Raw genomic sequence first — 15,330 nt, forward strand, 5'->3', positions numbered from 1 at the left:
TCCATGAGGCTGAGCTGGCGTTTCTTCTGCTGCTGTCAGAGATCAGGATGTGGGTGGTCATGCTTAGTGGTTGGAGCAGGTAGCCAGGAACAGGCTCTGACCCTGATCTCCTGAGTCCAAGGCCAGTTGGCAGAGCCAGAAGTCAGGAATTGGATCCAAGGGTCAGGCTGGGTTCCCTGGGGTGAGGCAAGGCAGGATGTAGGGAAGGAGCAGGGCTGAATAAGGCTTATTCTTGGAAACAGCTGAACCATTTTGGCTGAAAATTTTCTAGAAAAACTCAGCTTGAGGCAGTCACTCAGCCTGAAAAAATTCAGGGCAAACAGTTACAGTTTGACAAAGTTATAAGCAACTGAAAAGAGAGTCTTAGAAGAACTGCTGGGCAATTTTAATTGTAGGTGTTGTCAGCAGCAAGAAAGTTTGGGTTCAGATTTCTTAAGGGGTTTCTCTTTAAATTAACAAACACCAACAGCTTGAGCCCCCACCCAGAAACCAGGACAAAATGAACATAAGAACATAAGAATGGCCATACTGGGTTCCCCTGGCTTCCCTTAGCAGGCAATACTTCCCCTCTCACAAGCACTGAATCTGAATATAAAACAAGGATGACTTTATTTGGGTGCAAGGGGACACAGAATCAACTTGGGGAAACATACTAACGATACATATAAATGAATAAACTAGCCACCCTATGGTATCTTTGGTAGAAGTCTGTTAACTCAGTTCCCCACCCTCCAGGTGAGTGTCCAATAAGCAACTGCCTTTTTCACACATCACTTCCTTTCCTCCAACTACACCCCACTTATGGTTGGGATCAATGAGGAGCATAGTCCCAGAGTCCAGGACAGCACTTGGCCAACTTGCATCCCACCCCCAGGGGAAGTGCTGCCTGGTCTGGTCCTGAGGTTCTACCACAAAACCCATCTATGGTGATTTCAACTTTATGGGCACTGTGTAGGGTCTTCTTACCAGTGTTCATTCAACCCTGCTCCTGTCCACTGCTGCCTCTCATCACAAAGTTGCTTCTGCATTATCTCTTGTTGCAGAGTAGCCTTTGACATCTCTTTGCAACTTCTTCCATGAAGGGGGAATCAATGATCTGTAGCACCCTCCAGCACACTCCTTGCCATAAGCAAGGTGCACCTCTCCTTTTCCCTGCACCTCAGTCCCACTCCCACACCAATTTGGAGTTTGTGTATTGTTCTGGTGACTCCCCAAAGTGTCACTTGGAGGATTTATGGGAAGAAAACTTATGCAAATGAAGTCTCAGTAGCTGTACTTTCCCTGTTCATCAACCAATGGTGGCAGCAAGTTCCTTACCCTGTAAAGCAGGACTAGTCAATAGGCAACCCAAGGTCCAAATCCAGGCTGCCAGATGCATTTGAACGGACCACACAATCTTTTTTTACTTATTATTATTATTATTATTATTATCATTATTTTTACTATTTTTGTATTTTCTCTAGAATCTGGACCTTGACTATACCTTGACCAAGAAATTTGGTGGAACTTGACAAAAAATAATTGATTATCCCTGCTGTAGAGCTTGTGTCTCTCTGGAGTTCTGGGTAAACAGCTTTGAAGCCACTCTTGGCCACTCTTTCTCCTGTTCACCAACAGATGGTAGCAGCAAGCTCCCTGCCTCCTGGGAGCTTCAACCACAGGACTGACACATGCAACTGTTAACAATGACCCCAGCTCTTGAAGCCTTTCTGTGTTGGCCCTTCTCTCCCCACTTGTTTATTCTTTAAGAAACTTTTCTGTAGAAACTAGATTTGACCTAACCAGGTGGGCTTGTCACACAGATTTAAATAGAAAGGGCTAAGCATTGAGTAGGCACCTCAGAAGAAACAGTCTAACTGGCCTTGTTTTCTCTCAGGAGACAGAGACTGCAGATGGCCTCTGCTTCCTCATGAAGGTAAATAACCAAGGGTAAGTGTCTTAACTTTATTCTATGTGTGTGCCACATCCTGACTGAATGGTGACCACCTCCCCCACCAAGCCCTGGGGCAGAGTCTGGCGTAGACAAGATAGCAACCAGTAGGTGAAAAGCACGGAACAATGGGTGGTAAAACGGATGTGTTTGCTCATCCAGGACCACATGGTTCCACCCTGGTATGGATAAAATTACCATTTGGCTGGTGCCCAGATTTATGGACAGCGAGATGGAGTAGGGAGGGTGGGGGAAAATCTCACCACTCAGTGTGAGGGAGCTGCAGGGAACAGAAATGAGACCCTGAGATAGAGCTATGAAAGAAAAAAAAATCTCTCTCTCCCCCTGCCAATCCCAGGACCCTCTGTCCAACACAGCCGCAAGGTCCTCTCCTCAGCTTCTCTTTACCTCTGAACCTTCAGCGGCTGCCCTAAAATCCACAGCCTGCCCTCAGGACAGAGAGTCCCACTTTTGCCCACTTTGCCTGGGCTCCGGCAGCAGTTTCCTTCAGCCCCTGACAGTCTCACTGGGGAATAATGAGTGCTTTGTGTGTGAGTGGGGGTTGGGTCAGTGCCTAGACACAGGGACATGGCAACAAGTGATTACTCCCAGATGGGTTTGGCACCAGGCCAGCAAGGAAACCCAGCCTAGCTTTCCTGGGTATAAATCTCCTTGATGCTTAGGGGTGTTAGTCACTCACAAGCTTCTCTGCGGGTAGCTCCAGAGCTGATACTGCACCAAGCAGCCCCTCATCCCTGCAGGGCTCTGCCTGCTCCTCTCCTGCTGCTTCCAAGATGCAGGGGCACAAAGGTACATGTACACCCTCGCTGTACCCAACGGAGGCCAATGGGGTGAATGGGGAAAAAAGGAGATTTGCCCCTGTGGCTACGCCAATGGATTTGCATTGAAGGTAAAATTCTTCCCATCTCCCTGCCATTTCCTCACACCCCCCGACGTTGCCCCCTCCCCATTACCAGGCTCTCAGCAAGAACTTCTCTTGACTCTAGGCTGTTCCTGTTTTTTTTTAAAATTCTTTCTTCCTCAGACTCTGGTCAGCCATCAGCATACTGAGTTTATTATAGGGAGTCGGGTATGGGATATCTGTCACCCCAGAGCTGGGGCAGAAAGGAGATGAGAACACAATTGTCTGCACAGCTGGGTTAATAGGACTTTGCTTTGGGTTCAACCAGAAACATCTGTCAAAGCAGAAAGGGCCAGGGGGTGTAGGGGCAGAGTTAGCAGGTGATACTAAAAGAGCTAAATCTGTCTGGCTCAGGTAAGCCGTGAGTAAGAGGTGGGGATGTGACCACTCTCTGTAAGTATCTGAAAGGTGTTAACATGAAGTGGGGCAGGGGAGAGTAGGAGCAAGGGAATAAAATGAGCGAAGGAAGTTTTGCTTTAAACTCATTCTGAGAAAGGCCTCCACTAGAAAGTTTTGCCAGCAGAGCTATGCCTGTTAAGGATGTGATTTATTTTCATTTTTTGAAAATATTTCTATGCTGGCAAAAGTCCCAGTGGATGTGCCCAAAGTGCTGCTGCCAGGCCAGTATATTTTCCTCACCAAACTGGAATAAGCTATACCAGCAAAAGTATTTTTTTGCTACTACAGTTACGGCTACACAAGGAGGACATTGCGAGTAAGGCTAGGGCCTGGTCTACACTAGGCGTTTAAATCGGTTTTAGGAGCGTAAAACCGATTCAACGCCAAAACCATCCACACTAGGAGGCACCTTATATCGATTTTAATGGCTCTTTAAACCGGTTTCTGTACTCCTCCCTAACGAGAGGAGTAACGCTAGTATCGGTATTAACATATCGGATTAGGGTTAGTGTGGACGCTGATCGACGGTATTGGCCTCTGGGAGCTATCCCACAGTGCACCAGTGACCGCTCTGGACCGCAATCTGAACTCGGATGCAGTGGTCAGGTAAACAGGAAAAGCCCCGCGAACTTTTGAATATTTCCTGTTTGCCCAGCGTGGAGCTCCGATCAGCACGGGTGGTGATGCAGTCCGAAATCAAAATAAAAAAAGAGCTCCCGCATGGACCATGCGGATGTGATCGCTGTAAGGGCAGGCAAATCCGTTCTATCAGCGCTCCGTTACAGAAGATGAAATTCAGAATCCTTTTTTAAAAATCTCCAGACAGACGCCATAGCAGGGACTCAGCGCACTGCAGCGTGACAAGCGTAACGGAAAGCCAAAGAATCAAATGGATGCGCATGGACTGGAGGACTGAAGCTATCCCACAGTTCCTGCAGCCTCCTAAAATTATTTGCATTCTTGTCTGAGCTCCAAATGCTTCTAGGGTCAAACACAGTGCCCGCGGGTCAGGGCATAGCTTGGCAATCTACTCACCCACCCCCCACCCACCCCCAGAAGCGAAAGGTAAAACAATCCTCTGACTCTTTTACATGTCACCCTATCTTTACTGAATGCTGCAGATAGACGCGATAGTGCAGCACTCAACACCAACATCCTTGCTCCCCCCCCGCCATGGGCGGCTGATGGTACAAAAGGATGGAAATCCATCTTCATCATCAGCATAAGCTGATCATACAAAATGATGGAAATCCATCCTCATCATCAGCCTCAGCTGATGGTACAAAAGGACTGGTAACCGTCCTCATCATCAGCCTATTGGCCCTAATTTTTTCTGGTGGATGGATGGTGCAATATGGCTGGTAACCATCCTCATCATAGCAACAGGGGGCTGAGCTCCATCAGCTCCCACCCTTCATGTGTAAAGAAAAGATTCAGTTGCCCCTGGACTAGCAGTGGGATGCTGGGCTTCTCTCCTACACACTGCTTAATGTCCTGTCTGGACTATCATAGCAGCTGGAGGCTGCCTTCCACTCATTTCTCACTAACAAGTCAGTGTGTCTTATTCCTGCATTCTTTATTAATTCATCACACAAGTGGGGGGACAATGCTACGGTAGCCAAGAAAGGCTGGGGGAAGAACGGAATCAACAGGTGGGGTTGTTACAGGAGCACCCCCTGTGAATAGCATACAGATAATAATTTCTGCGGGCTCTGACACAGAGCAGGTGGTTCTCTAGCACACTTGCCTATATTAGGCAGCACTGATTCTATTTTTAGATACCAAAAAGGAGGGATTGACTCAGGGAGTCATTCCCAATTTTTGCTTTTGCGCCCCTGGCTGATCGGCCAGGGGCACTTATGACAGCAGCCAATGGTACAAAACGATGGAAGGTGCAATATGGCTAGTAACCACTCTTGGCTTTTGCGCCCCTGGCTGATTGACCAGGGGCACTAGCAGCAAATGGTACAAAAGGACTGGTAGCCATGATCATCCTCAGTTCCAATTTATGGAAGGGTTTGGATGGTGCAATATGGCTAGTAACCATCTCTGCTGTCATGCAAAAGCAAAAGCATGCTTCTGTGTAGCGCTGCTGAATCGCCTCTGTGAGCGGCATCTAGTACACATACGGTGAGAGTCACAAACGGCAAAAAAAGCTCCATGATTGCCATGCTATGGCATCTGCCAGGGCAATCCAGGGGAAAAAGGCGCGAAATGCTTGTCTGCCGTTGCTTTCCCAGACGAAGGAGTGACTGACGACATTTACCCAGAACCACCCGCGACAATGATTTTTGCCCCATCAGGCACTGGGATCTCAACCCGGAAGTTCCAAGGGGCGGGGGAGGCTGCGGGAACTATGGGATAGCTAGGGAATAGCTACCCACAGTGCAACGCTCCAGAAATCGACGCTAGCCACGGACCATGGACGCACACCACCGATTTAATGTGCTTAGTATGGCCGCGCTCCACCTGATTTTATAAATTCTGTTTTACAAAACCGGTTTATGCAAATTCGGAATAATCCCGTAGTGTAGACGTACCTTAGAACAGCAAAACTATTCTAATGTAGACTAGGCCTCAGGTTTCCCTGCCAGAGAAGGAACTGTTAGTCTGTGGAGTAAGGGAATGAGTGGGAGTCCCATCACCACTGCAGTTAAATCCAGCCTGGATATCTCCCCTCTGTAACTGCTGTGAATCTGTGTGTTGCTGCAAGAGTGGAAATCCAGTGTGGGGGTTATGGGTAGGGGCAGCCTGCTCACTCTTCCCAGCTGGGATCCAGGGTCTCTGGGTACGTCTACACTACGGGACTATTCCGAATTTGCATAAACCGGTTTTGTAAAACAGATTTTATAAAATCGAGTGTGCGCGGCCACACTAAACACATTAAATCGGTGGTGTGCGTCCATGGTCCGAGGCTAGCGTCGATTTCTGGAGCGTTGCACTGTGGGTAGCTATCCCGTAGCTATCCCATAGTTCCCGCAGCCTCCCCCGCCCCTTGGCATTTCCGGGTTGAGATCCCAGTGCCTGATGGGGCAAAAATCATTTTCGCGGGTGGTTCTGGGTACAGCCTCACCCCTCCCTCCCTCCCTGACAGCGGCAGACAACCGTTTCGCGCCTTTTTTGCTTGGTGAACCGTGCAGACGCCATAGCACAGCAAGCATGGACCCTGCTCAGCTCCATACCGCAATCGTGGATGTTTTAAACACCTCGCGCACTCTCGTGCAGTATATGCTGAACCAGGACCTTCGAACCGAGGCGAGTAAGAGGCGGATACGGCAGCGCGGCGATGACAGTGATGAGGACGTGGACACAGAATTATCTCAAACCGCGGGCCCCGGCGCTTTGGAGATCCTGATGGTAATGGGGCAGATTCTATCCATTGAACGCCGATTTTGGGCCCGGGAAACAAGCACTGACTGGTGGGACCGCATTGTGTTGCAGGTGTGGGACGATTCCCAGTGGCTGCGAAACTTTCGCATGCGTAAGGGCACTTTCATGGAACTTTGTGACTTGCTTGCCCCTGCCCTGAAACGCCATAATACCAAGATGAGAGCAGCCCTCACAGTAGAGAAGCGAGTGGCGATAGCCCTGTGGAAGCTTGCAACGCCAGACAGCTACCGGTCAGTCGGGAATCAATTTGGAGTTGGAAAATCTACTGTGGGGGCTGCTGTGATGCAAGTAGCCAAAGCAATCACTAAGCTGCTGCTACGAAAGGTTGTGACTCTGGGAAACGTGCAGGCCATAGTGGATGGCTTTGCTGCAATGGGATTCCCTAACTGTGGGGGGGCGATAGATGGAACCCATATCCCTATCTTGGCACCGCAGCACCAGGGCACCCAGTACGTAAACCGGAAGGGGTACTTTTCAATGGTGCTGCAAGCACTGGTGGATCACAAGGGACGTTTCACAAACATCCACGCGGGATGGCCAGGGAGGGTTCATGACGCTCGCGTATTCAGAAGCACTACTCTGTTTAAACGGCTGCAACAAGGGACTTACTTCCCAGACCAGAAAATAACAGTTGGGGATGTTGAAATGCCTGTCGTTATCCTGGGGGACCCAGCCTACCCCTTGATGCCATGGCTCATGAAGCCATACACAGGCAGCCTGGACAGTGGTCAGGATCTGTTCAATTACAGGCTGAGCAAGTGCAGAATGGTGGTGGAATGTGCATTTGGCCGTTTAAAGGCGCGCTGGCGCACATTACTGACTCGCTCAGACCTCAGCCAAACCAATGTCCCCTATGTTATTGCTGCTTGCTGTATTCTCCACAATCTCTGTGAGAGTAAGGGGGAGACCTTTATGGCGGGGTGGGAGGCTGAGGCAAATCACCTGGCCGCTGATTACGCGCAGCCAGACACCAGGGAGATTAGAAGAGCACACCAGGAAGCGGTGCGCATCAGAGAAGCTTTGAAAACGAGCTTCATCAATGGCCAGGGTACAGTGTGACTGCTGTGTTTGTTGATGAACACCCAACCCCCTTGATTGACTCAGTCCCTGTAAGCAACTCCCCCTCCCCCTTCGAGTACAGCTTACTTATGCAAATAAAGTCACTCATTTAAAAAGCATGAATTCTTTATTGATTCATTATAAAAAGAGGGAGAGAAGTAAGGGTGTGCTTTGGGAGGAGGAAAGGAGGGATGGAGAAGGCCATTAAAAAAATAAAATTCAGAGTAACGACATCCTTCTGGTTGGGCTGTCCACGGGGGTGGAGTGGGCGGGTGCACGGAGCCTCCCCCCACGCGTTCTTACACGTCTGGGTGAGGAGGCTAAGGAACATGGTGAGGGGGGAGGGTGGTTATACAGGGGCTGCAGCGGCACTCTGTGATCCTGCTGCCGTTCCTGAAGCTCCACAAGACGCCGGAGCATGTCAGTTTGATCACGCAGCAGCCCCAGAGTTGCATCCCGCCACCGCTGATCTTCCTGCCGCCACCGCTGATTTTCCTGCCGGTCTTCCTGCCGCCACCTCTCATCTCGGTTGTCCCTCCTGTCCTCACGTTCATCCCTCCTGTCCTCACGTTCACTGGCCTCTTTCCTGTAATTTGAAACCACGTCCTTCCACTCATTCAGATGAGCTCTTTCATTGCGTGTAACTTCCATAATATCCGAGAACATCTCATCTCGCGTCTTCTTTTTCCTCCGCCTTATCTGTGCTAGCCTTTGGGATGGAGGAGGGACGCTTGAAATATTTGCAGCTGCATGAGGGAGATAAATATTTAGAAAGATACATTTTACAGAACAATGGTTATACTCTTTCACAGTGAAAAGCACTATTCACCTTACATAGCACATGTGATTTCCCTACAAGGTCGCATTTTTCATCTTAATAGTGCCTGCTTGCAACTCTTGGGTTACAGATCTCAGACACAGGTCCAGGCATCAGGATTCAGCTTGCATGCGGCCATGGTAAGCCACTGTCTCAGTGATTTACCCCTCCCCCCCCAACGCATGGCTAATACCACGCTAGCTCCCTGCTAATCAACAACCTTCCCCTCCCCCCCACCCACTGCTTGTCCGGTAGCTTGGGGAAGATCGCCTCGCCGGTGACCAAACAGAAAAGATCATCGGCATTTCACTCCTCCCCTCCCCCCGCTTCGCTACGTGCAGGAAAGTGTTTTTTTTAAGCTGCTGCATTCCACGAACCCAGTAGAAAAATGGCCACCCCCCCTTACTTAAATTCCTTATTTCTAACCAGGTTATCCTGAACGATATCACTTTGCTGAGGATAACAGAACAAGATAAAGAGCGCATGCTTCTTGAATGCCAGCAGTCACCGGGACCATACGCCGCTATGCTTTGCCACGCAATGATACCTGATTACTTGCTACATGCATGGCATGGTAAAGTGTCCTACCATGGTGGGCGGAACAAGGATGCTTTGCCCAGAAACCTTCTGCAAAGGCTTCTGGAGTACCTACAGGAGCGCTTCATCGAGATGTCCCTGGAGGATTTCCTCTCAATCCCCGGACATGTTAACAAACTTTTCTAAGTAACTATACTGTCTGCGAATGCGTCCCAAGTCCTCAGGGCAAATCAATCATTAAAAAAGGCTTGCTTAAAAAACACTGTTTGCTATTTGCAAAGGTACACTCACCAGAGCTCCCTTCCATGGCGTCATTCTCTGGAATAGTTGCTTGTGAGGGCTGGGAGCAGGGTAATTCCGTCAGGGTGATAAAAAGCTCCTGGCTGCTGGGGGTCACGGAGTGCTGTGTGCTCTCTGCGAGGTCTTCCTCCTCTTCTTCATCTTCATCTTCCCCGTCTGACATGGCAGAGATTACAACCCCCACCTCGGAATCCACGGTCAGGGGTGGGGTACTTGTGGCGCAGCCCCCTAAAATTGCATGCAGCTCAGCATAGAAGCGGCATGTTTTTCGACCTGCCCCGGACCTTCCGTTTGCTTCTTTGGTTTTCTGGTAGGCTTGTCTGAGCTCCTTAACTTTCACTCTGCACTGCACGGAGTCCCTGCTGTGGCCTTTATCCGTCATAGACTTAGAAATTCTTTCAAATACTTTTTCATTTCGTCTTTTGGAACGCAGTTCTGTTAGCACTGAATCCTCTCCCCATATAGCGATCAGATCCATTACCTCCCGAGCGGTCCATGCTGGGGCTCTTTTTCGATTCTCAGGAGACTGCATTGTTAACTGTGCTGATGAGCTGTGCGTGGTCACCTGTGATGATGAGCTCTCCACGCTGGGGAAGCAGGAAATGAATTTCAAAAGTTCGCGGGGCTTTTCCTGTCTACCTGGCCAGTGCATCCGAGTTGAGAATGCTGTCCAGAGCGGTCAGTGGTGCACTGTGGGATAGCTCCCGGAGGCCAATACCGTCGATTGCGGCCACACTAACCCTATTCCGATATGTTAATACCGATATTAGCGCTACTCCTCTCGTCGGGCAGGAGTACAGAAACCGATTTAAAGAGCCATTAAAATCGATATAAGGTGCCTCCTAGTGTGGACGGTTGTGGCGTTAAATCGGTTTTAGGCTCCTAAAACCGATTTAAACGCCTAGTGTAGACCAGGCCTCTGCCTGACAGAGTGGATGTTGAGGAGGTGGAAAACATAAAGGGGAATACATGGGAAAGCTAGTTTAGTTGCCTCCCAGCTTCCCAGGGCAGTAGCTGTAACATGTGTCAGGAGCCTCCTGGTGCTGATAATTCCTGAACATTTTTCCTTTCTTTTAAGAAATGCAGTTAATTTTAATAACAAGAAGTTGGGAGGGTTTATTGGCTTTGGGGGGGTGGGACTCCCAACCCTTCTCCTCCCAATCTGTACCTGTGCCACCATCTCCTATACTCCTCTCCTAGGTGGAGCCTAACCAAGGCCCTGGGGTAAAACGTGATGACACGGCTTTGAATGGCATTCGCCTGTACTGTACTGACGGCTCCTTCGTCGAGTCCACAGTGGGGCCGTGAGTAGCTTTTTGGTTTCTCTCTCATCCCTCCTGCTCTGCAAGTTCAGAGAGAATAACCATGAACAGTGCCATTTGCACAGGGTCTCTTCTCGGACTATTCCCTCTGTTTGGAGGTAATCTGTAAAAGAAAATTAAAATAGGGCATTGGCTGTTCTGTTTCTGCTTCTTTATGATGGACACAGCTGGCCATTTCATGTTAAAATTCAGATCTTGTGTGCCCTGGAAGTTGCTGTGAAGGACTGGAGAGAACCAGTGAAACGATACCAACCCCAGAGTCCAGTGTGAAATCTATAGCAATTAGGGGGTGGGAAAAGGAATTTTTAGCAACATCCTTTCATATTCTTTGAGTGAAATCCTGGCCCTACTGGAATGAGTGGGATTTTGCCATTGACATTGTTATCAATTGTTGGCTCTGTGAGTTGCACCAGCTCTGGCCAGGTATCTGGTAGAGCAGACATCGATTGAACTGCCCAAGAAGACTCCAAAAGACTCATTTCAGTGGTGAAGGCACTCGGCCAGCTTTACTGTCAACAAAGCACGGTACTAGTATCCCATAGACTCTGCAGGAACACTAATACATGTATGCCCATGACAACGGACCGGCTCAGTAAGTGGCCTGACTTTCCGCTCCCCCCTAAGCCAGCCAGACACCCACTTTGTGACCCCTCTTTCATACACTGATATAAACAAGTTACCAATTACCCTTCTGATGTGGTTAGTTACCAACCCTACCCCTCGTACCTCCTGGTTCGAACAAAACATTTTCATCCATCATCCCATCCTGTCCTCCCTCCTTGTTTTACTTGGGGTTGGCGTGTTCCTGTTCCATCTCCCAGTATTGTTTATGCCATGCCTTTATGTTGGGCGGGGGGTACCTGCATCTTCTGGAATGTGCACACATGAATACCCTGTGCCTAATACTTCTGGGAAGTGTCTGTGTTTTTTGCCAAATGCATGTACTGCACAGTGAATTTGCAAGCAAGCGTCTGCTTTGTAACAGGGCCTGACTTTTGCTCAGAGCCTGACTCTTGCTAACTTGGCTTCGTAGGTTCTCTCTACTGTGTAATGGGAACTTAGGAAAAGGATGTCTGGGTATAAGATTCAGCGCAAGGTGTCACAGATCCAGTCAGGTGCCCCCTTCCAGGCACCCTCTGGACTGCTGTGAGAGGAAGCCAAGCCTCTGTGTGCCTGGATCCCCATGTGCTTGGGGCTCAGCAGGCTGCAGTATTGGTTCCTCCTGTGGCCTCTCTGGCACACTTCCTGGGCAATGATTCAGTCTGCTACTCCTTCATGGAAGTGGGGCTGCTCCGCCAGGAGTGCCGGAAGCTCCCTAGAAATGGTGGAAACACCGGGGCCCGAACTGTGCTCCCGTCCCCTCACTCTGCCTCTTCCCCCCAAGGCTCTGCCCTCACTCTGCCTCTTGCCTCAGATGCCTCGCCCCCCTGCTCGCGTCTCTCCATCCCCTCTTCCCGTTGCTCGCCCATAAGGCAGGAAAAGTGATTGGGGTCATAGCCCCCTGGCACTTCCCTGTTCTGGAGCCCTGGTGCTCCACCCACTTTCCCTGGGCCCCCAGGACCATTGCTGACCCTCAAGATATCCCAATTGCTTAAATATACCCTCTCCCAGATCTCCCCATTTAATTCCCTTCAGAGGCACACAGTAGTTGTGAAGCACGCACACTCAGACACTTTGCCCAGAGTCTAACACAACTGTTCTTTTACTTAAGCATATGAAGTCCAAGACTGTACAGATCATACAAAGCAATAAACATCCTAACTGCAATGTCCCCCACTTCCCAGTTCACTCGTCCTTTGGAATGCTGGGGGGCAATCTGTGTCCAGGAAGGCTGGCAGGCAGGGTAGCCCCCTGCCTCTTGCAGGGTGTTCATGAGGGAGAAGTCATCCAGCATGTGAGTTCCCTTCCCCAGCTTCTCTGATCTTGCTTTCTCCTGCCCATTGCTTCCTCTTCCTGTCTGACTATTTCCCCATCTTTAAATACCTCCTGAGTCCTGGTCACTTGCTGATTTTTTCGTTCTGTGTTTGGTAACTTTCCACAGCTCAAAAAACCCCCTCTCCTCAGACAGAGGAGGAAGTATTTTTTGCATTGGAATGCAGTTACTCTTTTGCATAACTTTGGCATGGTCAAAGCATCATCATTAACATTAAGTGCCTCCCCGCTGTCTTCAGTTTGGAGAATATTTGGTGTGTGTCCTCTCAGCAGTGGTAGATCCACATACAGAGAGACAGTTATGATACAGCAGTTTTTCATAGTAACATTTCATCATAACTCAATATTATCAACCAGACCTGGTAAGTTCTACGCACATTTCCCTAAATTGTGACTCAAGGCTCATCTCCTGCATCCCCCAGGGAGTCCTCCAGCAAAACCAGGGAAGACCAGGCTTGACACTTCTGAGATTTCTAAGGTTATATACAAGCAAGAAAAAACAGTACTCAAGAAAAAATACCCCAGGTCCTTCCAGGCCTGTTTTCAGGTCACTGCTGTGTGTCCTATGAACACTGGGCTTGGTGGACAGTAGCTAAGATGACTGGTGCCCCATGGTGGGTAGCATACTGAATAAATCTCAGGTAATTATTTTCTTCTCTGGCAGGTGGGGCCATTGGACTAGTGTCCACTGGTGCCCCAGGAGCAACCTGATCTCCTTCTCACTGAGAGTGGAACCATCCCAGGGAAAGAGTGATGACACAGCAGCCAACAATATCCAGTTTGCATGCTCAGATGGGACCGGGCTGATGGGCACCTCACATTCCTGGGGTGATTTTGGCCCATGGAGCAATCGCTGCAGCTCTGGGGGCATTTGTGGGATCCAGATGAAGGTGGAGAAATCCCAGGGCCCTGGGGATGACACAGCGCTCAATGATGTGAAGTTCTTCTGCTGCAACAAAACAAGTACCTGTCCCTGCCCATCCCTAAACACCAGCACCTGCCTATTAAACACCATTAAAGTTTAGCTCTGCTTTTAAACAAGAAGGTTTCTGTCTTATTGACCCAAATCAGACATGTGATCATGTGCCATCTCCACATCTACAAGGGAACGATGGATTGTGAGGAGAGCCAGGAGAAGAGGAGATAGGGAAGGGGGAGAGATAATGTCTATAAGGAGAGAGAAGGGAGGCAAGGCTATATTAGGCAGAAAGGGTTTTTTCAAGACGTTGGGAACCAAGTAATTTTATTCTAAAAATTGTTAAAATTTGTTGTCCAGAGAACCAAGAAATGACTGGGACCCAATCTTGTGTGTGTGAAACTGATTTTTGTAAAGAAGTAGACAATGAAAGATACAAAAAGATAAATGATTTACAGCTGTGTGTGTTTCCAAATATGGCATGCTTCACAGGATCGCCAATAAAATTATGCAATTACACAATTTTACAACTTGTCAAAATTGCAAGACCAGACACAACAAATCCAGGCAATGCTACATAGACATAACTTGTTAGGGTATGAGTAACAGTAATGCAGTAAGAGAAGGTATACATAAATAGAGGGAGGGAGGGAACTGGGGGTGAGTGAAAAAGCAGAGGGGTAAGGTTGAATGGAAACATGGCATTATTTGAGCTATCTCACCATTTTTATCCAATGTATCTAGAAACAGGATCCAAATTTCTTCAACTTCACATAATTGATCTCTGTGGCTGTTGGAGAAGTTTTCCTTCACCCCCCTTCCCCTGGTTCTTTTCATTCAGACAGAAAGCAGAAGACCAGAAGTCTGACGTGCAGGCAATGCTATACTTATTCGGGTTAATTCCAAGCACACATATCCATAGTTCTACACACCGGCGGAGTCTGTTTCCCAGCTGTGACACTGCAGAGCATTTACCGTGTGTCCCCCTTCCCAGCTTTGACTCCTCAGAGCCTTGCTTGTGTCCCTGTTCCCCATTCTCTCCCCACCCCCTTAGTAGGCCCAAATATACCTGCAGTGCACACCCCTACTTACACTCCTTACAACTTATGGTCATGTTCCGTTTTGGAGGCTCATGAATCTGGGATCTTCATCCCACCTCTTTTGTATCCCACGGGAGGGGTAAGGAGTGAGGTTGTGTTCTGGCCACGGCCAGCCTTTTCTTTGGCTTTTAGTGCCTCCCCCCTTCCCCTACCCCCCATTCCCTTTTGTCCCTCCTAAGGGTATGTCTACACTATCAGAGTAATTCAATTTAACTTAACTCGAATTTGTGGAATCGACCTTACAAAGTCGAACGTGTGTATCCACACTAAGGACAGTAATTCGACTTTGTGAGTCCACACTAATGGGGCAAGTGTCGACACTGGAAGCGGTGCACTGTGGGCAGCTATCCCACAGTTCCCGCAGTCCCCACTGCCCATTGGAATTCTGGGTCGAGCCCCCAGTGCCTGCTGGGGGAAAAAAATGTGTCAAGGGTGGTTTTGGGGAACTGTTGTCATTCAACCGTCACTCCCGCCCTCCCTCCCTGAAAGCGCCGGCGGGAAATCAGTTCGCGCACTTTTCTGGTCAGTGACAGCGCGGACGCCACAGCACTGCGAGCATGGAGCCCGCTGCCATCATCGCTGCACTTATGGCCATTGTCAACTCCTCGAACCTGATCGTCCACCTCTTCCACAGTCAGCTGCTGAGAAATCGGGCGAGAAGGCTCCGGCATCGCGGTGAGGACATGAAGTGTGAGAGTGGCACAGA

The 15,330-nt window shown here is 49.2% G+C and overlaps 1 protein-coding gene across 1 annotated transcript; it reads left to right on the top strand.

Moving 5' to 3' along the window:
* The first annotated feature begins 1,694 nt into the window (after positions 1 to 1,694).
* Positions 1,695 to 13,633, top strand: LOC123361753 (vitelline membrane outer layer protein 1-like). Its single transcript, XM_045001875.1, has 4 exons — positions 1,695 to 1,929; positions 2,649 to 2,840; positions 10,555 to 10,658; positions 13,273 to 13,633. The coding sequence occupies exons 2-4, from the start codon at positions 2,745 to 2,747 to the stop codon at positions 13,631 to 13,633; spliced, it is 561 nt and encodes a 186-aa protein (XP_044857810.1). The 5' UTR covers positions 1,695 to 1,929; positions 2,649 to 2,744.
* The last annotated feature ends 1,697 nt before the right edge of the window (positions 13,634 to 15,330 follow it).

This window comes from Mauremys mutica, chromosome 1 (assembly GCF_020497125.1).
Source record: "Mauremys mutica isolate MM-2020 ecotype Southern chromosome 1, ASM2049712v1, whole genome shotgun sequence".
Classification (NCBI taxonomy): Eukaryota; Metazoa; Chordata; order Testudines; family Geoemydidae; genus Mauremys; species Mauremys mutica.

Coding starts and splice junctions, on each gene's coding strand:
- LOC123361753 (XM_045001875.1), top strand. CDS start 2,745: ATGTACACCCTCGCTGTACCCAACGGAGGCCAATGGGGTGAATGGGGA. Junction 2,841..10,554: donor CCAATGGATTTGCATTGAAG/GTAAAATTCTTC, acceptor CTCCTCTCCTAG/GTGGAGCCTAACCAAGGCCC. Junction 10,659..13,272: donor GTCGAGTCCACAGTGGGGCC/GTGAGTAGCTTT, acceptor CTTCTCTGGCAG/GTGGGGCCATTGGACTAGTG.